The following is a 27,747-nucleotide window of genomic DNA, read 5'->3' on the forward strand; positions in this document are numbered from 1 at the left end:
AATATATATTGACAGAACCCTTGATACCAAATCTCAATCATTGATTTTTATGAAAATAATAATTATAATTTTTTGGATAATATTTATTAAATAATTATTAATTTTCAATAAATTATAACTGTTATATTGATAAAAATTAACAATTTAGATAAAATGTCAAATTTTTTAATCTGACATTATTGTCAAATAATTTTGTCTGAATATATATTATTATTTATTTCCTTTCAAAACAAAGTCATTCTAAATAACATTTTCGAGTATAACAAAGCTCTTACCCAAAAATACATGATTTATGTACTAAAAGTAAATAAATAAAAAATACATGATTTTAAGGAGTTGGACACATGTAGATTGGAATTGGAGGGGCCAATGAGGAAAAAGAATATATAATAAGAAAGGTAAGAAACAGGAGTTTGCGTATGGTGTGTTGCAGAGGAGCAGAACCAAACCCTCTCCCTCACTGGTCTATCACTTGTTCATAGTCCATAGCCGTCCGATGAAAGAGGAACAACGGCTAACAGACTCAGTTGTTGTTGTTCCAGGCGTCGCTTCCTCCCACCTCCTTCAAATTCCATCGTCATCATTCTCTTCCGTCTGTTCCTCTTTTTTCCCCCAATTTCCCTTTTTCTAAATTAAATTTTCTTATTCAACCGTTAACCCCCGAAAAAAAGAAAAGAAAAAAACAAAAAAGACAAAAAAAAAAGGAAAAAGAAAAAGAAAAAGAAAAAGAAAAAGGACATGGAATTGGCAATGAAGGTAGCTGAGGCTGTCCATGTGCTGAACCACGATACGCAATCGTGCAACCGCTTCGCAGCCAATCAGTGGCTCGTTCAGTTCCAACAAACACAAGCCGCGTGGGACGTCGCCACCGCCATCCTCACCGTCGATCACCGTCATCCTCTCGCCTCCAATTTCGAGGTCGAGTTCTTCGCCGCTCAGATTCTTAAACGCAAGGTCCTCTCTCTCTCTCTCTCTCTCTCTAGCATTTTTGTTCATCATTCACTTGTGTTGATATAGAGACTTGTTGTTGGTACTTGATGGTTATGAATTATGATCCATTTCCTTGGAGTTTATATTTGAAGGTTCTGATTTTGCGTATTATTATATTATTATTGTTGTTATGTTGTTGTTGTGTATTTAGGGGTTGTGAAGTTCACCATGCACTTTAGAGAATATGCGGTCAAGTTTATTAAGGAAATCGAAATGATGAGAAATGCTGCTTCTTCTCAATTAGCGCTTATGTATGTTGCGTTGGCCATTGGCAGTGTTAAAATTTGGTTTCGGGTTGAGTCGACTTTGTAAGCTAAAATAATTTAGTCAATGTTATCAATGAAGAATAAAATAAAAAAGTGAAAGGCTACATTCGTTTTCTTCTTCAGGTAAAACTTGCTGAAGGATTAAGGTTATAAACTTCAATTATTCTTTCTTGACTTCCTTCTTCACCCTCTTGTAATATTTTCTGTTTTTTAATTTCAAGCCCAACAATACCTTTCTCCAGGGCATGAAGTTTTGGTTTTGAAAATCATTGTGATGAGTTTAGTGGTAACTTGCTGCCTATACCTAATATCTGGTTATGTGAAACTCAATTTTGTGTTTTTTTTTTTTTATGTTTCTGACTTTTTTTTTTGGCACCCTATGAAGAGCCCCTAAATCCCCTAGAAATCCACAAAAACTTCATATATGATGCTTCGACATAAGCCCATGATTATTGTTATATGTTTCAAATTGCAGATACAAAATGAAGGTTATCTACTGCAATTAGGAGCTAAGGATGCTTTGTTAAACGCCCTTCTTCTTGCAGTCAAAAGATTCAGTACTGGTCCTCCCCAGGTGCATTGTTTTTCTTTCTTTTATGACTCTGCAGATGCTCTTTTCAACGGAGGTGCTATGTAGACATTCGGTTGTCTTATAAATGGATTCATGTTAAAAATAATTTGGTTTAAATTGGCTCTTTGTTATTGTCATGACAGCTTTTAACACAGATCTGTCTTGCACTCTCTGCTCTTGTACTTCAAGTTGTTGCAAATGGAAACCCTATCCAGCAGCTTTTTTACAGTCTCCAGAATCTGCAGAGCCAGGATGATGGCAATATTGCTGTCCTGGAGATGCTCACTGTCTTGCCAGAGGAAGTCGTTGACAACCAACGTATTGATTCTACAATTAGGTCATCACACAAAAACCACTATACCCAAGAGGTTTAGGAACTTTTTCTTATATACATTTGTCTATTGCCTGTGTTTCTGCGCATCCTTTCTCTCACTATGACTTATACACACTCTTTTATGTCTGTTTTACAGCTTCTCTCCCATACACCTATGGTTCTTGAGTTCTTGCTGCAGCAATCTGAAATAAATTTTGACGGTTCTGTGCAACAACATGAAAGGAACAGGAAAATATTACGCTGCTTATTGAGCTGGGTAAGAAATTATGCTGATGACTCATTTGATTTTTGCCATGTTGTATACTTTTAGGATTGCACTATTTTCAGGCATGGTTATCCCTGTTTTGTTTGCTGGACGAAACATATTGTTCATGTTTTATATTAACATGAATATTCATCTTTCCTAAGCTTTATCAAAAGTTTTCTGTTGTCTTTTGATTTTTTTATTCTAGTATGGCCTCCTTGTGTTCAGGTTAGAGCAGGATGTTTCTCAGAGATTTCTCCGGGATCATTGCCGGCTCACCCACTTCTAAATTTTGTATTCAACTCATTGCAGGTAATCCAGTTCTCGTGCACTTATTTCTTAAGATGGAGTATGCATGACTGCTCAAGATTAATTTATATCCGCATTCTCTTTGTAGGTTCCTTTATCATTTGATCTAGCCATTGAAGTTCTTGTGGAACTTATCACTAAGCATGAGGTATGGTTGTCCACTTTGATGGAATGCCATTCAAATCTCGAGTCTTGATCTGTTGTTCTTAATTGAATGTTTATGTAATTGTTTAAAGATGTCATTATACTATGTGCTTGATGTAATGTCCAGCAACCGACTATCCCAAAAGCTTAAGCTTTTAGGTGAAGACTCATGAATTGTTTTTATATTATATTTCTAACACTCACCCTTACGCAAGAGCTCATTAGGTTTGAATCGTGGATAATGTACAGACCCACCAATCCCATGTTAAGAAATTGCACAATATTTGTTTGAAGAATAGAGGCAGCAAGGATCGAACTCTAGAACACTTAGTCATAGAGGCTGTAACACCATGTCTGAACCAACTATCACATTAGCCCTTTGGACTTGAAGGGTGGACAATGCACAAACTAATCTATTTTTTACTTAGAAGTTCCATAATATTGATTAGAATACCAGAGGTGGCAATGATTGAACTTTAGACCACTTGGTCATAGAGGTTGTGACACCATATCATAAACCAACTCTGTCCAAAACTTTCCCACTCTTCCGTTGGGCCACCTGTAGATGTCCAAAGCCTCTTGTTAACTTCATATTTTCCCTGTATCAGGTTAGGTGTGCATCTCATGAACTTCATACTCCAAATAACCTGTATTGGGCATGAGGGGAGGTCATGAGAAGGGTGTTACGATATCTCACATCTGCTAAATATTTGGGCTGAGTACCCTTTTTATGCTTGAGCAATCCTCCCCTCACAAGTTAGCTTTTGGGGTTGAGTTAGGCCCAATCATTCTGACATGTAATTTCTCGTACTCTTAGATTTTATAATGTGTTCAAGACTTTATCTACTAGATTTTAGAGTTGGCAGTTCTTTAAAATTTTCATGTGACTGTAATGGCATGTTTCAAGTTTGAAGCTTTTCTCTCGTGTTATCTTTATATCCTAGGATGGATGTGTGGTTGGCCTATGATATTCAAATAGAACAGTCAAGGAACTGAGCTTTTATCTGGTTAAGGGTGGATTTTTAGTATAATTTAGGTCCAAGATAATAGTTGAATTGGGGGTTCGTTAGAGGCATCTTATGCTAGGGGTGATTTAGCAAGCAATAGGTTGATCATTAAGTGCCAATTTTTAATTATGTTTGGATGCTAGAAACTATACCTATGAAAGTGGGTTTGATTTGTGAAGGTTTTAATCGCAAATTCTTTAAAGAAGAATTAGTAAATGATGTACAGTCAAGAGAACAGGTCTAGGAGGGGCTTTAAATTGGGTTACAGTCTCTTTAATCTTAGCTTTCTCTATCATTCCCTTTTGCTGCGTCTCTTATAACTGGGAACTTAGTAGAGGCCTGCATCTTTGTCATTTTTCTCTTTTTTTTCTTTTCTAATTTTATCTTAAAAGAAAGCATATAGCATGTATGAGGCAGGTGGTTGGACTATCTAGCCTGATTTTTTAGTGTTTTTAACTGTTATTTTAGCTATATAACTGAAAACAGTTGGAGCAAAAGACTATCTACTTTGAGCGGCCAGTTGGTTTCACAAAGCTAATAGCCCTGGTAGAAATACTAGAGCTTATACAATTGAATGTTTTTTTGTCATGTGTTTCTCTTTCTATCTCCTTGCCATCTATCAGTTTTGCTAGTATGTATATTTCAAAATTATGTTCCCACTATTTTTTCTTTTTTTCCATTTGCAAAAAAAGACTGAGAGAAGCAATGTATTTTTACTATTATTGTTGCATAGGTGGTTCAATTGCATTTGAAACTAGAACTTTGCTGAATTTTTTTCTTATTTTCAAGATAAATTTGGGGTATTTTTTGGCAGTTTTCTAAGTGAAAGTAATGTTTTTACTTCACTTATTGTAAATTTCTATGCGTAATGTCTCTGATAATGGGTGATATATTGATTTTGATTTGGGTTTTCTTTAGGGAGTACCCCAAATTTTGTTATGCAGAGTACATTATCTGAAGGAAGCACTTCTTCTTCCAGCTCTTAATAGGGGAGACTTGAAAGTAATTGGTGGTCTGGCTTGCTTGTTGTCTGAAATTGGGCAGGCGGTAAGTATTGAATGGAAATTTGAGTTCCCTTGGATTTTCAAAATCCTTGTTATGGATGGATACCTTTTTATTTGTTGCCTGTTTGAATAGCTTTGTTAATGTTAATTCATACTTATGGTGACTATCATTTATTTAATTTTACATCTTACTAGAGATATGACAATAACTAACGCATTTAGGTTACTACTATTTATTGAATTTTTCCACTGCTCTGTGTGGAACCATGTTTTTCTCATTTAACTTGTCATACTTGTTGAATGTATGCTAGGCTCCATCTCTAATTGTAGAAGCAAGTGCAGAAGCCCTTGCACTGGCAGATGCACTCTTGAGGTGATATCCCAACAATTTATTTAGAACTTTTTATTGCTGTACTGTTGTTTTTTCTGCTCATTTTTGGGTTCCAAGGAATCAAGGATTTTAAAGATTTATTATGTGATGTTCTATTGAACATAATGATTTAATGTGAACTCTTCATGTTGCAGTGCATGAACCTAAGATGCTCTCACATCAAAATAGAACTAGACGGCAACCAAAAAATAAATAAAATAGAACTATATAAAGGATACAATTTTTTGGTTAATAACTAGGACATTTAGAGAAATATAATATAAAAGCTTTAATGTGGCCTTCATCTAAGAGCTTAAACTTTTGGGTTGAATTGATTCTTTATATGGTATTAGAGCCTTAGTGACTAAGTGGTCATGAGTTTGATCTTCACCTCCTCCCATTCTATTAATAAATAATTAAATATTATGGAGTTTCTTAGTATAAGTAGGTGGTTTTATGTAGTATTCACCTTTCAAGCCCAATGGACTTTTATAGGAGGGGATATGTTAGAGAAATATAATATAAAACCATTACTGGGCCTTCACCTAACAGTTCAAACTTTCGGGTTGAATTGGTTTTTTATATACAGTTGAAGATTTGCAATTTTGGAACTTGCATTAACATGTTTGAAAAAGCACTTTATCATATTGTCTCACTTTTGCATATTTCTAATCAGCTTACTTGCATAAAGCATATTATTATAGATTGGTCAGTGTTGAGATTAAATTGTTCAATATGCATAGCAGCTGCGTGGCATTTCCAAGTGAAGATTGGGAGATTGCAGACTCAACACTTCAGTTTTGGTAATAGGATTTTAGTAAGGTTTCAGAATTTGTTTATTTAGTTTGCCTATATATACTTTTGTCAATTGTTGTACATATGTATGTGTAATATCTCTCTCTTGCTCTATCTTTGTGTTCCCTCTCTTCTTGGTAGAGTTGCATGTAACCATTTATTCTCCTAATCATGTGGAATATTTGGTTTTGTTTTGATGATAGAATTATTATGATATAACATTATCTCTTCTTTGGTAATGTTCATGTTCGAATAATAAAAAATATTAATGATGGTAGCGCATATATATATATATATTATTTATGGAAGGATCAATTATTGCATATTTATATGATTAGGATTGAATCATTGTAATTAATACTAACTCTTAATATATATGGAGACATTGTAGGACTATCTAGATACATAATTTATCCTTAATTAGATTGTTCTTAGAATTCTTAAGTTGGTATTAGAGTGGGTTTTGAGTCTTTTGACCCATCTCATCTCTCCTAACAAAATCCTAAAACCGTTGTGCCCATTGCTTAGTGGCAAATCCTTTCTTGCTGCACATTAAATACTGATGAGCCCTTCCTACGTGACTCATTCTAACGAGTTTCCACCGTTGATCAACTTTCTGGGGACTTGAAAATATCAGATGTGGTCTCAAAATCATTGGGATTAGAAACACCAAATCGCACCCATCCAAAGCATGAAGTTTCGCCATTGTCAGCCTCTCCACGCACTGCTTGAATCCCACTGCACCTGAACATCTTGGCTGCTGTGTGAGGTAGCATGAGTTGTTCTTTTGGCTCCTATCTTATCCATTTTAGGGGTGTTTTAGATCATGGGTCCCATGGTTCTGGTGCTTGGATGATCTGCTGTGTGTCCAGACCTGCCCAGTCCTTTTTGACATACTCCAAGTGTTTCTCTTATTTTTCTGGTTATGTCCCCTTGAAAGGGGGCGAACCGGAGCAGTGGTAAAACTGTTTCTTCATGACTGAAAGGTCATGGGTTCGAATTCAGGAAACAGCCTCTTTGCAATTATGCAAGGGTAAGACTGCGTACAAGGATTTCTTCCACCCCACACTCGCTAGTCGGGTTTAACGGGGAGTGGCTTATGTCTCCTTGATCTATCGCGATGGGAGCCAACATTTTTCATGTTTTGGATTAGTCTGAGACTGTTACCATTGGTTCTGCTGCCAAAATCTCTGCTGTTCTAACCAAAACAAGATGATGGATGCAAGAATTTGCTGCCATGTTGCCTTAACCTAAAGATCAGTCTGAGCACAAGATGTAACATAGTTTATAGTTTTGACATCTGGTATGGATTTGGTATACACGGATATTGGGAAGCCTTTCTGTACTCTTGAGCTTTTTTAGTTTCTCAATTTTTTATTGTTTTCTCTCTCTCGTTTAGATGATGTCTTCGTACACACTCATCATGAGCACAAAATATCTTGTCTCAGGTCCACTCTTGCAAGCTATATACTTGGGATTGATGAAGATGGTGCAAAAAGTAGAAGACATGGGGAAGACATTTTTTCACCTGTGTTCTCAGCATTACTTGATTCACTGTTATTACGTTCTCAGGTTTATTCTTAGTCTATTTGCACTTTCTAGTATGGTCATGGATTTCGTTTTTTATTTTTTTATTTTTGGGGGTGTGTTATTTTTGGCACCTTTGACTGCTAGGAGGGTCCCATGAGTTAATATATTGCCTAAGAGGATCTAAACTCTTAAATTTTACCTGTTCCCCTATTCTTGTTATTCCCATTGAATACGAATTGGTGCTGATGGTAAAATCTACTATCGAAACAATCTTTGACTTAGTTCATTCTTTAATTAAAAGAGACTGAAGGAAATTGCCTAAACTAGCATTGGTTGTTTGTTCTACTTTATAGTCCAGATTTGATTAATATTGGATATAGTATTTTAGAATTGTTTTACCTTTGAAATTCGAAAAATAGGTTTATTATATATTAGTTATGCTAACGAAGACTTCATTGGCTGGTCGGATCATATGATGCACAGTTAAAAAGCTAAATTTAAATGGATTATTGTCTCATTGAAAATATTAACCTACTTCTAATAGAACAAGTGTTTACTGTAAAATTCATTTGTGTTGATCTTCTTGATTTTTATTTTGTGATAATCCTTTGTTGAGATTCCTCATATATTTAAAAAGATGGGGTCTTTTGTGTAAATTGCATTTTTTTTCTTCTGTGTACTTAACAGGTGGATGATTCTACGTACAATGATGAGAGGAGAGTGATTGATTTGCCCGATGGCCTTATCCATTTCAGGATGAACCTTGTAGAACTTTTGGTGGACATAAGTCACCTGTTAGGATCTTCCATATTTATGCAAAAGGTGCGTTTAGAAAGTTTCAATTTTTCTTTTTAACTTAATTTTCTGGGCTTTGTTGTATGTTTTGCACCTTTTATCATGGTATGATTACTTTGGTATCAGTTATGTTATAGCTGCGATAATCACTAATCGTGAATCTGTTTGATCATGCTGGGTTACTATAAATGGATATTGATGATGGTGGCTAGATATTATGGAATTTTGATCTAATTTTTTAACATTGTTTAAAAAAAAAAATCACTCTCCGTTAAACCCGACTAGCGAGTATAGGGTGAAGGTAATCCTTGTACGCAGTCTTACTCTTGTATAATTGCAAAGATGCTGTTTCTTGGATATATATTGTTTAATTTAAAATTTTTTAGTCTCACAATGTGGGACTTACCCAATACACAGTTGTTGATATATATTCTGATCAGCCACAAAAGAAAGGTACATTTTTCCCCCAATATTTGTTGCATAAAAGAAGAACATTATTGTTAGGAACCAACTCTCCCAAAAGGTTAAGCTATTAGGTGAAGACATGTGGATAATTTTATATTATATCTCTAATGCACCCCCTCATGCAAGAATTATTTGGGCTTGAAGTATGGACAATGCACAAGCTCACCTATCTTGTGTCAAAATTCAACTTTTTATTAGAAGAATGTGGACGGCAAGGATCGAATTCTAGACCACTTGTTCATAGAAGTTATGATATGTCATAAACCAACTCTCTCAAAAGCTCAAGCTGTTTAGTGAAGACATATGAATGATTTTATATTATATCTCTTAACAAGTATTAAAAGGACAAAAGAGATACAAGGCAAAAGGAGGAGGCATCCTCAAATAGAACAAAAACGAAAAACAAAGCAAGGTTGAAGAAGCAATAAGTCAATAATTGAATAAAGCAAAAGCAAAAGGAATACCACTTCCAATGATTCTTTGAATATGAGAGTGACATGAATTCTATTTTTTAACAAACTCTAAAATCTGAAGGTGACATTTCTGGAATGTGCAGAAATATGCCCGCAGAGAATTGCCTATAATTTCATTTGTTTTATATGAGATATATTATTTGTATTTATACGTATTATAGACATTTGAGATTTATTCTTACTTATGAAGGACATTTGTGCGTTATTCTATTCAGATTCATACATATTATATCACTCTCCATTAAACCCCGACTAGTGAGGGTGAGGTGAGGACAATCCTTATATACAGTTTTATGCTTGTGTAAAGAACCATTTCAACTCAAAACCTTAATGTATTGGGTGAGAGTCTTTTTAATGGTTTATATTATTCTCTAACACACCCCTCACGCAAGAACCCTTTGGGCTTGAAGTGTGGATATTATACAGGCCCAATTTTTGGTTTACCTTGTGCTTATTTTAATTCCACTAGAAAGTAGGGGGCAGTGAGGATCGAACTCGTGACCTTATGGTCACTGAAGCTTTGATCCATGTAAAGAACCATTTCAACCAAAAACCTTAAGGTATTGGGTGAGGGCCTTTTTAATGGTTTATATTATTCTCTAACACCTTGAATATATGCAAAGAGACCGTTTTCCAGATTTGAACCCGTGATCTTTCAATTACAAAGGAGTAGCTTTACTATTACTCCAGGCTTGCCCTCTTAGATTCATATATATTATAATCAACTAATAATTCTGTTATCAAAATAATAATTGATATCATCTTTAGTAATTTTTTTTACAGCAATAGTACTGTGTTTAAGTAATGCAATTTCTTCCTCAATCACTGCATGATACTGGACTTATCTCTCCTTTATCTAAAAGTGAAGTTTTGTTTGAAAAATGATGACCAAGAAATTTGTTGTCCTGTTCTTTTTATAGCAACTATTTAGTAAAGTATATATTTATCTCATCTCAAGCAATATATTTTCGTAAGCTGATAGCATTGCTCATTTACTAAACTCGTGGAGCCTGAGCAAGCATTCATTGAGCAAGTTGTAAATGACTTGGCTAATGCATGAGATATTTCTTCCTTCTCTTCTATTTCCCCCCTTCCTATTTTGCTGACCACATACTAATAAGCAAAACCAGATACCCATCTCCGAACTCTTCCATTATTGAATTATGCAGCTCAGTTAGTTAACTTGAATATCTTTTTATTGCCTGTACTTTGGAAAAAATTTCAAATTATTTTACTTGGAAGTTGTTTGTTCATTTGAGTTTCAAACAGAAGATATTCTGTTACGTAGTAATTTCAGGTGATTCAAATATATATAATATGCTCTCGCATATATCTCAATCACCCTGGTTATTGTATATCAAACAGTTTTTTAACCATTATCGTTAGTGCATCATGTCTATCTATTTAGTCAGTGAAGTTAATTCTCAATTTGAATATTAATGTATCTGCAGCTCTTTATTGGTGGGTGGACATCTCCGAATCTATCAATCCCTTGGAAGGAAGTGGAAAGCAAGCTGTTTGCTCTTAATGCTGTGAGTACCACTTGCTGCTTTCACTCGAATGATTTGCAATGCAACAAAGTGTTAAGTGATAACATCTGGGTTTTTTATTGATACTGAAACTAATATTGACATGTGTGCTACCAAACCTGAAAGTTGGGGATCTAACACAAATAGGGTAGAAAGTGCATCAGGCAAATCAGGAGCATAATGGAGTAGAGAATACTTGAGGCACACATGGGAAATGATGGTCTTTTTTTTTTTTTTTAACCGGAAATGATGGTCTTTTCATGGATAGGACAGTGAGAAATGTGGGGAGGGATTTCAAATCATTAACTGTCAATTTTTCACTGACGGTAATGCTACCTTAATTCCATTCCGTATGGAGGCTCTTTGGATGCTTCTTTAGTCTTATCCTTGCTTCAAATTGTTACCTGTTTTTATATCAAAAGATTTTGCACATGAGTGGTGTTGTGCAAATTCACAATCAAAATAATCACACAAATACGCAAGTGTACGTGTCACAAATAATAAGGGGATGTGTGAGTTCAAGTATCCTTCCTACGAGGATGATTTATAAAGCAGTGATTACTCAAGTGAAGAAATAAAGAAAGGAATAATCTTTATGGATGATTTTGTAAAATAAAAGAGACAAGTAAAATAAACTACTGAATAAACTAAGAAAAAAACTAATCTAAGGTATTGAAGTAATGGATGTGAAACAGGTTAGGATCAATTTCCCTGATACAACAATACTGCAACGATACTATAGTGTAGACTTCATTGACTTTCAACTAGTAACCGACACTAATGTATGCTGGGGATTTTGCCCAACCTAACATATATACCCAATAACTAATTTTCCACGGGTCTGGCTAAATTAATTACTAAATTTATTAAGCTCAAGTCCTAAGGTTATTTGGTTGAGTTACATTTCCCCACAAATTAACTAAGTTACTCTTTTCACCTAATCAAACCAATTAGAGTTACTTTTCCTTTCACCTAATCAATTCTGTTAAGAACCTTGGGATACACCACCCCAAAAGCTAGCTCAAAGGGTGGGAGTGCCCAAGACCTTATAAACTCCACATTAGTTGCACATACAACCAATGTGAGACTATATATCTCAACACGCCCCCTCACACGAGAGCCCATTGGGCTTGAAGAGTGGACATGCAACAGGCCCAGCCTACCTGTGCTAAGAAACGCCACAAGAGAAAGTGGAGGGCAGCGGCGAGGTTCTGATACCATGTAAAGAATCTAAAATATATTGTATATTCAAGTGTGTAAGTCTGTACAAGGAGGCTCTCTATTTATAGAGACTAAAAGACCTAATGGGATGACCTAATGGGCCAAGCCCACAATCTAGACTATTCTAATAATAATAAATTAATATTATTTCTAACATTCCCCCTCAAGCTGGTGCTATATCAAAAGCTCCCAGCTTGTTACAAATATGATCTATTCGGGGACCTCTAAGAGCTTTAGTGAATACATCCGCAAGTTGATCATTGGAATTGACAAATGCTGTCTCGATCTCCCTTGACTGGATCTTTTCTCTAACAAAATGACAGTCAATTTCTATATGCTTGGTCCTCTCATGAAAGACTGGGTTAGAGGATATATGCAAAGCGGCTTGGTTGTCACAAATGAGCTTTATTGGCCTTTGTTCACAGAGATGGAGTTCCTTCAGCAATTGACTCAGCCAGATGAGCTCACAGGTTGTATTTGCCATTGCCCGATATTCTGCCTCCGCACTGGATCTGGCGACCACAGTTTGCTTCTTACTCTTCCAAGAGATCAAATTTCCTCCGAAGAGAACACAATACCCTGAGGTGGATCGTCTATCTGAAGGAGAACCTGCCCAGTCAGCATCTGAATAACTAGAGATCTCTGAACTCCCTTTATTTGTATATAATAAACTTCTTCCTGGCGCCTTTTTAATATATCGGAGAATTCTAATAACTGCATCCCAATGGGAGTCACAGGGAGAATCAAGAAATTGACTTGCAACACTCACTGCGAAGGAGATATCTGGCCTTGTCACAGTAAGATAATTCAATTTTCCAACTAGTTGGCGGTAGCGACTAGGATCTGGCAGTGGCTCCCCCTGTCCTGGTAATAACTTAACATTGGGGTCCATAGGTGTATCAATGGGTTTACAGCCTAACATGCCAGTCTCATCTAGGATATCCAGTGCATACTTCCTCTGACAGATGGAAATGCCCCGCCTAGACTGTGCAACTTTGATCCCCAAGAAATATCGAAGTCTGCCAAGATCTTTGGTCTGAAATTGATTGAATAAATGCTCTTTCAACTGATCAATCCCGGTCTGATCACTGCCTGTAATGATAATGTCATCAACATAGACTAGGAGATAAACGCACTGGCCAGAAGAGCTATGCCGGTAAAAGACAGAATGATCGGCTTTGCTTCTGATTAATCCAAAGGATTCAACAACTGAATTAAAGCGGCTAAACCAGGCCCGAGGAGATTGCCTCAGGCCATATAAGGATTTCCGAAGTTTACATATCATTCCAGAACTCTCCCCCTGAGCAACAAAACCTGGTGGTTGCTCCATATAAACTTCCTCCTGCAAGTCACCATGTAGAAAAGCATTCTTAATATCAAGTTGGAGAAGGGGCCAGTGATGAATGGCGGCAAGGGCAAGAAACAGGCGAACAGAAGCCATCTTAGCAATAGGAGAAAAGGTATCCCCATAATCAAGACCAAAGATCTGTGTGTATCCCTTGGTCACTAAGCGAGCTTTAAGGCGATCAACAGTGCCATTAGGACCAACTTTAACTGTGAACACCCATCGACAACCAACAACAAACTTCCCGGGAGGAGCACGAACAAGATCCCAAGTGCCATTGGAGTGAAGTGCTTGCATTTCATCAAGCATCGCCTTGCGCCACCCTGGATGAGATAGTGCTTCACTTGTGGTTTTAGGGATGGAAACAGAAGAGAGACTAGAAACAAAAGTAAAATGTTGTGAAGAAAGTCTGTCATAACTCAAGAAAGAATAAAGGGGATGAGGATTTCGAGTGGATCGAATACCTTTCCGAAGAGCAATGGGAGGAGTCTCTGATGGAGGATCCGGAGGAGAAGAGCCGACGGGAAAGGGCGATGAGTCATCAAGAGGCAAAGTCGGAGGAGGTGCAGGCTGACGACGCTGGTATGTGAGGAGAGGACGATCTGCAGGTATGGAGGTAATTGGTTGCTCCTCTGGAATAGGGTCACCTGCAGCTGGTAAAGACAAGTCAAGAAAAGGAACAGGAAGGACCTGATCAACTTGGGACACTAGAGACGGAGTAGAGTGAAAAGGCTGCTGATCAAGGAAAGTGACATCAGCAGAAACGATATAACGCTTGAGATCAGGAGAATAGCAACGATACCCTTTTTGAAAACGTGTATACCCAAGGAAAATACATTTGAAGGCCTTGGATGTCAACTTGTCTTTACCTGGAGTAAGATCATGAACAAAACAAGTACAGCCAAAAATATGTAAAGGCAGAGGATAAGAAGATGCTCCGGAAAACAAAATACTGTGGGGAACATCATTATTTAGCACAGAAGAGGGCATGCAGTTGATAAGGAAACATGAGGTGATAATAGCATCTGCCCAAAAACGGAGTGGGACGTTCATATGAATGAGAAGGGTACGTGCAGTTTCAACTAGATGTCTATTTTTACGTTCAGCGACTCCATTTTGTTGTGGAGTGTGGGGACAGGTAGTCTGGTGTATCGTCCCTTGTGTATCCAGAAATTTAGAAAATTCAAGAGACACATACTCTTTTGCATTATCACTGCGCAAGATTTGAATAGAAGCACCAAATTGAGTTTTTATTTCTGCACAAAACTTTTGATAAATTGAAAATAACTCAGAACGATTTTTCATTAAATAAACCCAAGTGCAACGGGAGAAATCATCAATAAAGGTGACAAAATACTGAAAACCCCAAAACAGACGTTGTTCGACTCGGACCCCAAATATCAGAATGAACAATAGAAAAAGGAGCATCAGCTCTTTTATTGACTCTATTAGCAAAGGAGGAGGGAGTGTGTTTTCCTTGCTGACAAGAATGACAGTTTAAAGACTTAAGATTGGATAAAAAGGGAACCATATGCTGAAGCTTGGAGAGGTTTGGATGACCCAGACGGCTGTGAATTAGCTCAGGAGACTCTGTGAGAGAACAGGCTACTGGAGAAGGTGGTGCAATCAGATAGTAGAGACCTCGTGACTCAACGCCTGCTCCAATCGTCTTCCCCGTACCCGAATCCTGCATAGAAAAGGATTGTTTAGAGAAGGTAATAGTACATGAAAGAGAATGAATCAACTGGCTAACAGAGATTAAATTAAAAGGAATGCTAGGTATATAATAAACAGAACTCAAAGTTAAAAGGGGAGTTGGGTTGGCTTCCCCAATTCCACGAGCAGGAGCCTTAGTGCCATCAGCAAGAGTGACAGGGGGTAGGTTATTAGAATAAGAAAGTGAAGTGAAGAGATCTTTATTACCACAAAGATGATGAGTAGCACCTGAGTCTATTATCCAGCGTCCAAGAAATGATTGATAAAAACAAGCAACATGATTACCAGTGTCTTGAGTAGGATGCTGAGAAGAAACCTTCTTGAGAAGTGCCTCATAGTCAGCACTTGAAAGAGTTACTAATCCAGTTGAAGGTGGCGTAACATCAGTTTGAGCAAATTTGGCAGACAGTGGCTTCAAATGAGGGTACTTCCTATAGCAGTGTTCTTCAAAATGCCCAAGATTCTGGCAATAATTGCAACGAGGCCTTTGTCTGCGGCCACGTCTGCAACCGCGTCTACTGTTCCAATTGGAATCACTGGAACGAGAAAAGAATGGAGATGGGGTAGTACCGGAGATGATGCCAGTCGTGTTTTTGGACGCATTATTTGAGCCCTCCATCACAAAATAAAAGGAGATGACCAGAAAATAGCAAAGAACTACAAGAAAGCAAGAAATCGCGCAAAAACGTTGCACAAAAGTGTCCAAACAACGGGTTTTTCATTGATATCTTTCAAACGGATGGGACCCACAACGAACGGAGACCAGATTTGGAAAGAGGGTGAGGAGGCGAGCAAGATGGTGGTGGTCCGGCCTGGAACGGTGGCCGGACGGTGGCTCACGCGCCAGAAGAGTGGTTCGGCCGCCGGAGACTTCCACCGGCGCGTGGCGGTGCATGGATGCTCCGATCAACACGCGGCTTGGACAGACAGGGTCGCCTCCCTGAGCCGCTCCTGATCGCGTGGTGGTTGGTCGAAAAAGTCGCTGGAAAAGCAGTCTGACGGCGGTGAACAGTGGTGGACGGTGGTTTTGTGGCGGTTTCCGGCGATGAACGGAGGCTGACGATCTTTTTCCTGATGATACGAGGTTGAGGACAAGAAATTTGTGACTAAATAAGGGTTTGGTGTGAAAGGATGGTTGCCGGTATGATGCACGACAGTAAAAAGAAAGGAAAAGATATATATGCGGAAGCAGAGCCCTCAGATCGAGAGCTCTGATACCAAATTGAATATGAAATATATTGTATATTCAAGTGTGTAAGTCTGTACAAGGAGGCTCTCTATTTATAGAGACTAAAAGACCTAATGGGATGACCTAATGGGCCAAGCCCACAATCTAAACTATTCTAATAATAATAAATTAATATTATTTCTAACAAATTCAATCAAGCTACTTTTTTTTGAACTAATCAAACCGATTAGAGTTACTTATTTTCACTTGATTTATCCACACAATTCAATGAGGGTCTGGATTCAGAATCTCCTCAATATTATATATACGACTTTTGGTCAAGCATAATGAATAAAAATTAAAACATACTCATTGAATAACTAATTAAAAATAAAAAAAAGTCTACACATAAGCATCCATTACTATATCACTGTATAGGTACTCTGTCACCCAACCTAGAAACTATTTAGCTCATAATGAAAATACAGAAAACGAAAAGAAAGGGAAGAGAAAACATTGAGACAGATTCGAAAACAAACAATGTTGCATCAAAACTCTGTCGTGACCAAGTTCGTCCTCAGCAATGCTATAGCAAGATGCTGTTCTCTGATTTCATCTTCCGGGGAACTCTCCTTCTCTCTCTATACGTGATGAGGTACCACATTCTTCCCCACATTCTTGAATTCGTAAGGTAGTCCTCTTTAAATAGGAAAAATAGTGGGTTACTTGGTCCTTAAGTTTGGGAGTGAAAGCCCATGAATTATGCTGCTGCAGCCTTATCTTATTCCTATTTTCTAGGGCTGTTGACACTTGATTGGATAAGATCTTATCCTCTTGAATTAATCTGAAAATATTGTTGCTTAAAGGATAAGAGCTTATCATCCTTGATTGTTGGGATTTAAGATGTGATTTGATCTTCAAAAACGTCCTTATTCTTTGCTTGCTGGTGCATTTTCCGTTTGTTGGGAACTTAATTAACTTTTGAAATTTGAATTTGAATTGTTCCCTCGTCCTTGCTGTATTGCCGTTCTGATTGCTATATCATTACTTCACTTGTCAGCTTCTCTGCTACAGCACTGGGCATCAATTTTTCCTGCAAAGACAAAGCACTCAACAAGTCATCTATTCTTACACAAAATCAAGGATAGTTGTCTCATTTTCCATACTTAGTCATCTCAAAGAACTTAATCATGAATATGCAATAATTAGCTCAATTATCATGAAAAAAAGAAAACTTATAAGGAATTTATGCAGCAAATTCATCATAAAAATGCCAAATTAACTCTCATTTGGGAGAGTTAAGAAGTGGCCGCAAAGTGTAATCAATAAGTTTCAAAAAACCACTCCCCGTTAAACCCGACTAGCGAGTGTGGGGTGGAAGAAATCCTTGTACGCAGCCTTACCCTTGCATAATAACAAAGAGGTTGTTTCCTGGATTCAAACCCATGACCTTTCAGTCATGAAGAAACAGTTTTACCACTGCTCCGGTTCGCCCCCTTTTAAATTTAAATATTATCGATAATATTATATTGGATTCTAAAGAATTTATGCTAGCCAGAGGAAGATTGAGTATATGAAGTGTGAGTTTTCTCTAGTAAGAGATAAAGATCAAGATTTCGTGCATCTGCTTGGACAAGAGGTACTCAAGAAAGATGTTTTTAGATATCTGGGATCAATTTTGCAAAATAAATGGAGAGATTGATGAGGATGTAAATAATAGAATTAGAGAGGTGGAGGAAATGATGTAGCGCATTAGGGTTTTTGTGTGACCGCAAAATTCCCCTTAGGTTAAAAGGAAAATTCTATGGAACAACAGTAAGGCCTGCAGTGTAATATGGAGCTGAATTTTGGCCAACACATGGGCAACATGAGCATAAAATAGGAGTAGTGGAAATGAGGATGTTAAGGTGGATGTGTGGTAATACAAGGATGGATAAGATAAGAAATGAAGATATTCAACGAAATGTAGGAGTAGTATCGGTGGTTGAAAATATTAGAGAACATAGATTGAGATGGTTTGTGCACGTAATGAGAAGACACCTAGATGCTCCCGTAAGAACAAAAGTTTGTTACCAAGAGATGACACTGAGAGGAAGAGGTAGACCGAAACTTACTTAGGGGAAGGTAGTAAAACAAGACTTCATGGAGTGAGATATAGAATGACGAACGGTGTGTCTTAGGACGGATTGGAGGAAAGCTATTAGCATTGTGGAGGGTTAGACACGTTTTTCTCCCTATGTTTCAAACGGTTCCTTTTTAATCCTTTTCCCCTTTATCTCCCTTTCTTTCTTTCTTTACCTCCCCTTTTATTTTGTCCTTTTTTATTCTTTCATTCTTTTTTTTATTTCTTTTTTTCTCTCAATCCTTCTTCTCCTAGTTATTTATTTATTTATGTATATCTTTTTTTTTTTTTTTTTTTACTTTCTTATTCTATTTTTGCTCTCTTATGTATCTTTATTTTCACTTTAATTCACTTTATTTTTCCTTTTAATTGCTTATTGCTATTTTTAATGGATAATGTTATATATATTTTTAAACATTATTTTTATTTTTTTTCTTAATCTTTTTGTACTTTTCATTTGGGATCATCTACCACTGACTCTAACTAGTTTGGGATAAAAATGTTGTTGATGTTTGTAAAGAACCTTGGGATACACCACCCCAAAAACTAGCTCAAAGGATGGGAGTGCGCAAAGCCTTATAAACTCCACATTAGTTGCTCATACAACCAATGTGGGACTATATATCTCAACTCTCCCCCTTACACAAGAGCCCATTGGGCTTGAAGAGTGGATGATGCAACAGGCCCATCCTACCTGTGCTAAGAGATTCCACAAGAGAAAGTGGGGGGCGGCGAGGTTTGAATCCGGGACATGAGGCTCTGATACCATGTAAAGAACTTTGGGATACATCACCCCAAAAGCTAGCTCAAAGGGTGGGAGTGCCCAAAGCCTTATAAACTCCACATTAGTTACTCATACAACCAATGTGGGACTATATATCTCAACAATGTTGATGTAAGTAACTAGCAATACCCAAACTTATCATGCTCCCACCAACTATTTTTCACTATTTCCTACTCACTTTTTTTAGTTAGTTTTCATTCAAAATTAAAATATAAAAATGCAATTTATCATACTGTCATGCATTAAAACAAGAGTCACGTTGGGAGACATCCTTATTTTTCCTTTGCTTCCTGCCTTCCCAAATTATTCGTTTGCACATCTGTGATGTGGACATGCTTCTAAAATTGGATTGCGTCTTTTGTTTCATTGTATATTGATGGAGGCAAAAGCTTTAAATATTTGGTTTGAAAAGAGTGGTTGTTTTGATGCACTTTTTTCAGTGAGAAAAGTAAAATGTTTGTCTTCTTTTATATGTTTTTTTCAGACATGTTTATCTTCTTGTTATTATGCATGATTGCGCTTGTAATTTAGTTCCTAACTTCCTAAGATGATTTTCTCTTGCTGCTAGTTGAGTCTTATGCGTCTACTGGCTATTGTGCTCATGGGTCATCAATAGTGGCTTGTCCACTATGGGACTATTGCTTACTAAATTGCTAATGCTCTGCTATACCTTTAGATCATTGACTAGTGTTTTACCCTGTTATTTATGGTAACACTTGCTTTACTCCAGGCTGCAGATGTAGTCATACAGGATGGCCAAAGTTTCGATTTCTCTGTAGTCATGCAGTTGGTGACCATGTTGTCCACTAAGCCTTCTGATGGCTTAAAGGGTTTCATTTGCATTGTGGGTTATATATGAACTTTTTCTCATTTCCTCCGTTGGCAGCATTTGTTTCTAAGCAGTATGTTGTTCTATTTTCTTATCGATCTAAAAGTGTACTTTTATTTTAGGTATACAGATCTCTAGGGGATGCTGTTGGTTCATATTCCAAGTGGATATCTGCTTTTAAGGAAAATTTTAGACCCTTGCTGTGAGTACTATAAAACTCCATTTTCCTATGATACTCATGATTAATGGATTAATTTGTCTGTTATCTCATTTTGTTATTTTTAATTACATTATGCTTATTTATGTTTGATAGGTAGATCTGATTAGGATTTAAGATTTGTTTAACTAAACCTAAATAACTATGTTGAACTTTGTTGATTAATTGCTGATTTACCATTTTTGGTATTCACAATTCATTTTGTGCTACGACCTTTCTACTTTCAGATTATTTCTTGCTATTGGGATTTCAGAGCCTCTATCTTCAAATGCTTGTGCGTCGGCCCTGCGTAAAGTCTGCGAAGATGCTTCTGTAGTAATCTATGAACCTTCAAATTTGGAAATTCTAATGTGGATAGGAGAGGTGAGTTAATCTCTGTGCTTACAGGGGAATAAATATCTGAATGATAATACCATGTATTGAGTTGTATCATGAATTGTGCATATAAGTTTCTATTGATATCATTTTTTTTCTCTACATGTTTGATACTGTTAGAGATATATAAAAAACCATTAATGTAGCCTCACCTAATAGCTTAAGCTTTTGGGTTGAATTGACGCTTTACATAGTATCAGAGCCTCGGTATCACGTGTTCGATTCTCATCGCTCCCATTTAATTATAATTAATTAAGTATTGTGGAGTTTTTTAGCACAGATAGGTGGGCCTGTGCATGTTCCATCCTTCAAGCCCAGTGGGCTCTTGTATGAGGGGACGTGGTAGAGATATATAAAAAACCATTAATATAACCTCACCTAATAGCTTAAGCTTTTGGGTTGAATTGACGCTTTACAATATAAGTTATCCATTTGTTTTTCTGTGTGATATGTACAATGCCAAAAATGCTCAGCATCTTAATGTAAATAGAAGTTTATGGATTTACTTTTACGCAATATTCCCCAACTTTCCAGATCAGTATATGATATCTTTTTTGGTACATGGTATATGATATATTTTTCAAATATCTGACTGAAAAATGGATTCTCCTTTAGCCATTTAAGTCATGCTTGTTGTTGTAGGGGTTAGAGAAATGGCATTTAGCTTTGGAAGATGAGGATGAAGTTATGCATGCAATTAGTCTGGTCCTTGGTTCTGTTCCCAACCGCGAACTAAAGAACAATTTATTGGCTAAATTGCTTTCATCTAGCTATGAAGCTATTGGGAAACTAGTGAGCCTTCTTTTTCCCTTCTTGCACACTACTTCTGCTTTTGACTGTATGATGCCTGCTTTGACTGGCTCTAGTGAGCTGGTTGTTTCAACTGTACTGATCCAGCCTTTAGTCTCTTTTAAAGGTGTTTCCGGACAATGAATTTAAAATTTGCTGGATTACAATTTTTATGTGAAGATGAAAACATAATTTTTGCCTTGATTATGATAATATAGTGCATAAAAATTACTGGCTATTATTAATCCTTTTCTCTATATTTTATTTATTTTCTCACTAGAAAGATAAAATGACCAAGGTGCTAAAGGAAAATTAGAGGCCCTTAAAATAATGATTCTTTGCTTGGTTTCTTGCTTAATTTGTTATTACATGATGATTGTGGGAATCTTGCATGCTCCCAAAACTGTAGTGTCTTTCTTGTCTCAATTTTTAGTATATATGCTACTATTTTTAAGGAGTATCATCCACTGCTTTCACATATATTCCTAAGTACATGGCTTGAATAAAAGTAATAATCATGTAATTATTGGAGATTTTTTTTCCTTTTTATTAGATAAATTATGAGAGAATAGATTATAGGAAAGATATGTGACAGAGCTTATAGAACATATTTGTTTCTTGTTTGTTTCCCTAGAATCTCGTCTTTATTAGGAAAATAACTAGTCACATTAGTCTATAATTTAGAGCTGTCAAAACGGGCCAGCCCGACCCGTTAGGCCCTAGTCCGCGCAGGTCAGGGCTAAAAAGCCCGTTATGGTAAAGGCCCGTTCGGGCCAAAAGCCCTATGGATTAGGGCCAACCCACGAGCTTTCAATTTTTTTTTTTTATTGTAATAATAAAATATGACTTTATAAAATGATTACTCATTTTACTGCCCAGTTTCAACGAATAAATATTTGCAATAGTAAAAGGGCAATTTGGAGATATACAACATAAAAGGGCAAATGGTAATGGAGCTGAAAAGCTGTGTGATCTTGAATGAATACAAGAAGGATAAACGATAAATGAACAATGTAAGAGTGAAATAAGGGGTCGGTTAAAGATTAGGATAAAGTTAACAGTGTATATATATTATATATATAGATATGCAGAGCAAAAACCAAAAGAAAATTGCGTGGCACAAAGAAGGGGTGACCTATTCATCGTATTTTGCAAAGTAACAAGAAAAAAAAATTGTAAAAATAAACACATAGCAGATCAATTTGCTCTTTCATGGATTTCCAAATTCCACTTCCTTCAACCTTCATCAACTGAAGCACCAATATTAAATTAACAATGAGAGTTTTATCCTAGAATTTTGAGGCAAAGAGCAACTCAAACTCATTCTCATCATCACAACCGACATTTTCAAACTCACTCTCATGTGCGAAAACTCACGACCCAGAATACAAAATAGGAAAACGCAACCGAGACTCGAACAAGCACCTAGTGTACAGAGGTGTTCGCATGCGAAATTGGGGTTTTCAAAAGTGAAATCCACGGCGGCTCAGGCCGCCGATCATGGGAGGAGCGGAAGCAACACGAGATGAAAACGGGTTCGGTTTAGATGGATCATGAGCTTCTAGCTTTGCGTGAGACGAAAGAAGAGAAGGATCTTCGTATTTGGAGCATTTTTAATTTGGGAATTTATCTTTAGGAGTTACTGTTGTCGTTGGATAGGTCACGGATCCGACGGTGGTGATTTGCTTTTTTTTTTTTCTGATATTTTTAGCTTGATTTGCGGGCTGCCCCATCCAGCCCAAGGGATGAGAGGGCCATGTGGGGTTAGGGCCAAAAACAACCCAACATTGATAGGGCCAAAAATACACTGGGTTGAAAATGGGGCCGCATGGGCTGTCCCACGGGCTATAGCCCATTTTGACAGGTCTAGTCTATATATTGTAAACCTATATAAATGAATAATCGAGAAATAATATTCACTTTTTCTAATTTCAACTTGTTATCAGGACAGTTCTTGAAGACTTTTCTTTAGTGAAACCCTAATCTGCTTGCATTGCAACTTCATTTTCATTGTGGCCCAATTCTTTTGACCTAATGTTTGGGCCTTCATCATGCTAAAAAAACCCCATGTTGGGCTCCAATAGACCTTCCCTAAGCTCAATTGCCATTGCTCGCTGGCAGCCACCGTAGCTTCTCTAGCTAGTGACCCCACTGTTACAATCACCTTCCACATAGCATCCAACCACTAGAAGCCCACCACCAGTGGCCTTGCCATGCATTCTCACAAAATGCTCCCTTTTCTATGTGTAAGATCCATGAACTACGGCGATGAGTCCGGCCACCACTCAGCTTCGTTCTAGTTACCATAGGTTCTTTGTGTCTAGATTTGCCCTTGGTTACTCCATCCGACATCTCTTATGGGTCCCTTATACACTCCATGGTCTAGCCACCTATTGCGCCTCTGACAGCTATATCAGACTCTAAAACCACCCCGTCAAATTGGCCAACCAACTTATAGAATTAACAGAGATGGATGTTGGTGTAGGTATTGTAGACTTGTTTTCATCTTCATGGAAAGTAATAGGTTCTTAAAATAATAGGTGGATTCAAGGTTATTCAAAGAGACCAAGCCCATTTAGCTTCCCTAGACACAATGCCTATCCATGAGGCCTCAAACGGGGCTGATGAGAATCCTGCTCTTAGCAGAGATAAGTTGGAGCGACTCAGGAGCCTTACGGATTCCCTTAGTAAGACTTCTAGCACTTGTTCTGTTGCTAAGAATGATAAGAACTGTTGAATAATATCTTGTTAGTATCTTCTATTTTAGGAAATAGATTCCTTAATTTTAGGCAATGCTCTTAATCTTATGCTACCGACAATATTGAGTTGTTGACTTATCATGAGTTGTTGACTCTGGTGCTACCGACAATATGACCTGTCTCTGATATTGTGTGAAGAATCAATTCTCCCCAAAACTTAAGCCATTAGGGGAAGTCACATGAATGATTTTATTATATCTCTTGATTGATCTTATTCACTTTGATGTTTGGGAACATGCAAAAATAACTAATGTCTTTGGTGCTAACTGATTTGTATCATTTATTTGATCGTTGTATTTGAGTAACCTAATTTTTTTTATGAAAAATAAGTATGAAATGTTGCAACTATTCATTCAATTCCATCAAATTGTTCAGACACAATTTGAAAAATAATATTAAACAATTGTGTTTTGATAATGGTATTGAATGTCAACCAATGACTCTTGCAATTCGTGAAGGACAATGTCGTTATTCATGCTTTCATGTATTGACACCCTTCAAATGACTAGTGTCTCTAATTTGAAAAACCATTACTTGCTTGAAGTCATCAGAGCTTTACTGTTCTAGACATTTCTTATCATCTCTTATTGCGGGGATGTTGTTCTAATCGCAATATATTTGATCAATAGGTTGCCTTCCATATCCTTGACAATGTAAATCTTATATATCTCATGATCTCATTGTTTTCATGTGTTCTTATCATGTAGAGTTTTCCATCTTAAGTCTTTAGGTGTGTTGCTTTTGTTCATGTTCATAAATAGCGTCGCAACGAACTTGATCCCTGAATAGTTAAGTGTGTTTTATTGGATTACGCTCCAAACAAAAGGGGATACCAATGACATCATCCTCTAAGTCACTGTGTTTTTGTTCTTGTGAATGTTACCTTTCAGGGGGGAAACATTCCAAATGTTGCATCTTAGTCTTAATTTTCTTTGCCTAAGTTATATCTTGAGTCAACTCTAGAGTCTTTGTTTGTCTACTCTTCATAATGCATAGGAACTAGCAATTTGTTACGATCTAGTTGCAAGGTATGAGACTTAGAGTCCCACATCGGAAACATAAGATTCCGGTGCGAGGTTTATATGTTCACTCTCTTATGGATTAAGGTATATGAATAAAGGTGGAGTATAAAATGTGAAGATAATTGATTGAGAACTTAGCCTCTTATTTATTGGAGAAAGAGGAGACCATTTGATTGTCAAAGGTTTAGAAAATGATCATGGCGGAGATCGTAAAGAATATGATGATCGTGGAGGAAATAATGAAAATAATAACAAAAATATAAAAATAATAGCAGAGATATGGAAATAATAGCAAAGATAATAATTCATGGGATATTCCGATTGCGCAGGACCATGGATATTGGGCAGCTTGATGGGCTTGAATATTTCTTGAGAACAATAGTCAATGATTCCACCCAAGTTGAATTTCCAATATTACGCGAGTAGAGTATAAAATGTGAAGATAATTGATTAAGGACTTTGGCCCTTTATTTATAGGAGAGAGAGGAGACCATTTGATTGTCAAGAGTTAGGGAGAGGATCATAGTGGAGATTGTAAAGAATATAATGATCGCGGAGGAAATCATGAAAATAATAGTATAAATATAAAAATAATGGTAGAGATATGGAAATAATAACATAGATAATTATTCATGGGCTATTACAATTGCGCAAGACCATGTATATTGGGAAACATGATGGGCCTGGATATTGTTCAAGAACAATAGTGAATGATTCCACTCGAGTGGAATTGCCAATATTGCTTGGGTGGAGTATGAAATGTGAAGATAATTAATTGAGGACTTAGCCCCTTATTTATAAGAGAGAAAAGAGAACATTTGATTATCACGGGTTGAGGAGATGATCGTAGCGGAAATTGTAAAGAGTATAATGATCGTGGAGGAAATCATAGAAACAATAGCAGAGATAATTATTCATGGGCTATTCCAATTGTGTGGGACCATGTATATTGGGAAACATGATGGTCCTGAATATTGCTCGAGAACAATAGTTAATGATTCCACCTAAGTGGAATTTCCAATATTGCTCGGGTGGAGTATAAAATGTGAAGATAACTGATTGCGTACTTAGCCTCTTATTTATATGAGAGAGAGGAGATCATTTGGTGGTCAAGGGTTGGAAAGATGATCATGACGAAGATTGTAAAGAATATAATGATCGTGGAGAAAGAGGGTGTACATAATTATTGGAAATTCCCTTGGGTGGAATTATTCACTATTGTTCTTGAGCAATATTCTAGCCCATCAAGTTGCCCAATATCCATGGTCCCGCGCAATCAGAATATTCCATGAATAATTATCTCTACTATTATTTTCATATATCTGCTATTTTTTTCATGATTTCCTCCACAATTATCATATTCTTTTTGATCTCTATCATGATCATCTCCTCAACCCTTGATAACCAAATGATCTCCTCTCTCTCCTATAAATAACAGGGTGAACATAATTATTGTAAATTCCATTTGGGTGGAATTAATGACTATTGTTTTGGAGCAATATTCTGGCCGATCAAGTTGCCCAATATCCATGGTCTAACGTAATCAGAATATCCCATGAATCATTATCTTTTATTATTTTCATATCTCTGGCTATTATTTTCATATATGTGCTGTTATTTTCATGATTTCCTCCATGATCATAATAATATTTACAATCTCTATCATGATCATCTCCTCAACCCTTGACAACTAAATGATATCCTCTGTCCCCTTTAAAAAAGAGGCTAAGTCCTTAATCAATTATGTTCACGTTTTATACTCCACCCGGGCAATATTGGAAATTCCACTTGGGTGGAATCATTGACTATTGTTCTCGAGTAATATTCAAGCCCATTAAGTTGCCCACTTCCAGCGTAATCTGAATATCCCAAGAATAGTTAACTCTGCTATTATTTTTTTGATTTCCTCCACAATTATCATATTCATTACGATCTCTACCATGATTATCTTCTCAACCTTTGATAATTGAATGATCTTCTCTTTCTCCTATAAATAAGAGGCTAAGGTCTCAATTTATCTTCACATTTTATACTCCACCCTTGTTCATATACCTCTATCCGTAAGAGGTTGAACATAATTATTGGAAATTCCACTTGGTTGGAATTATTGACTATTATTCTGACCGATCAAGTTGCCCCATATCCATGGTCTCGCGCAATTCAAATATCCCATGAATAATTATCTCTATTATTATTTCCATATCTCTTTCTATTATTTTCGTATCTCTGCTATTATTTTCATGATTTCCTCCACGATCATCAAATTCTTTACAGTCTTTGTCATAATCATCTCCTCAACCCTTGACAACCAAATGATCCCCTCTCTCTCCTATAAATAAGAGGGTGAACATAATTATATGAAATTGCACTTGGGTGGAATTATTGATTATTGTTCTGGAGCAATATTTTGGCCCATCAAGTTGCTCAATATCCATGGTCTTGCACAATCAGAATATCCCATGAATAATTATGTCTGCTATTATTTCCATATATGTGCTATTATTTTTATATATATCCTATTATTTTCATTATTTCCTCCACGTTCATCAATTTTTTTACAATCTCCACTATTGT

At 36.7% G+C, this 27,747-nt stretch overlaps 1 protein-coding gene across 4 annotated transcripts in view; it reads left to right on the forward strand.

The window, feature by feature from the left end:
- Nucleotides 1-489: 489 nt before the first annotated feature.
- The window catches only part of LOC133314850 (transportin MOS14), a 39,677-nt gene continuing 12,419 nt past the window's right edge, over nt 490-27,747 (forward strand). For 2 of the 4 annotated variants that reach the window (XM_061516378.1, XM_061516380.1), the window contains exons 1-16: nt 490-954; nt 1,732-1,830; nt 1,971-2,195; nt 2,298-2,417; nt 2,634-2,717; nt 2,803-2,862; nt 4,784-4,912; nt 5,181-5,242; nt 5,983-6,042; nt 7,483-7,606; nt 8,252-8,386; nt 10,749-10,829; nt 19,913-20,026; nt 20,134-20,213; nt 20,456-20,591; nt 21,246-21,395. In XM_061516378.1, the coding sequence (XP_061372362.1) occupies nt 739-954; nt 1,732-1,830; nt 1,971-2,195; nt 2,298-2,417; nt 2,634-2,717; nt 2,803-2,862; nt 4,784-4,912; nt 5,181-5,242; nt 5,983-6,042; nt 7,483-7,606; nt 8,252-8,386; nt 10,749-10,829; nt 19,913-20,026; nt 20,134-20,213; nt 20,456-20,591; nt 21,246-21,395 (1,875 nt within the window). In that variant the 5' untranslated portion in view covers nt 490-738. The remainder of the gene's footprint in view (nt 955-1,731; nt 1,831-1,970; nt 2,196-2,297; nt 2,418-2,633; nt 2,718-2,802; nt 2,863-4,783; nt 4,913-5,180; nt 5,243-5,982; nt 6,043-7,482; nt 7,607-8,251; nt 8,387-10,748; nt 10,830-19,912; nt 20,027-20,133; nt 20,214-20,455; nt 20,592-21,245; nt 21,396-27,747) is intronic. The other 2 variants (XM_061516379.1, XM_061516381.1) reach the window with 2 other exon arrangements.

The sequence above is a fragment of the Gastrolobium bilobum genome, unplaced genomic scaffold (assembly GCF_033153095.1).
Source record: "Gastrolobium bilobum isolate Gb01-03AN ecotype WA unplaced genomic scaffold, APGP_CSIRO_Gbil_v1 utg7295, whole genome shotgun sequence".
Lineage (NCBI taxonomy): Eukaryota > Viridiplantae > Streptophyta > Magnoliopsida > Fabales > Fabaceae > Gastrolobium > Gastrolobium bilobum.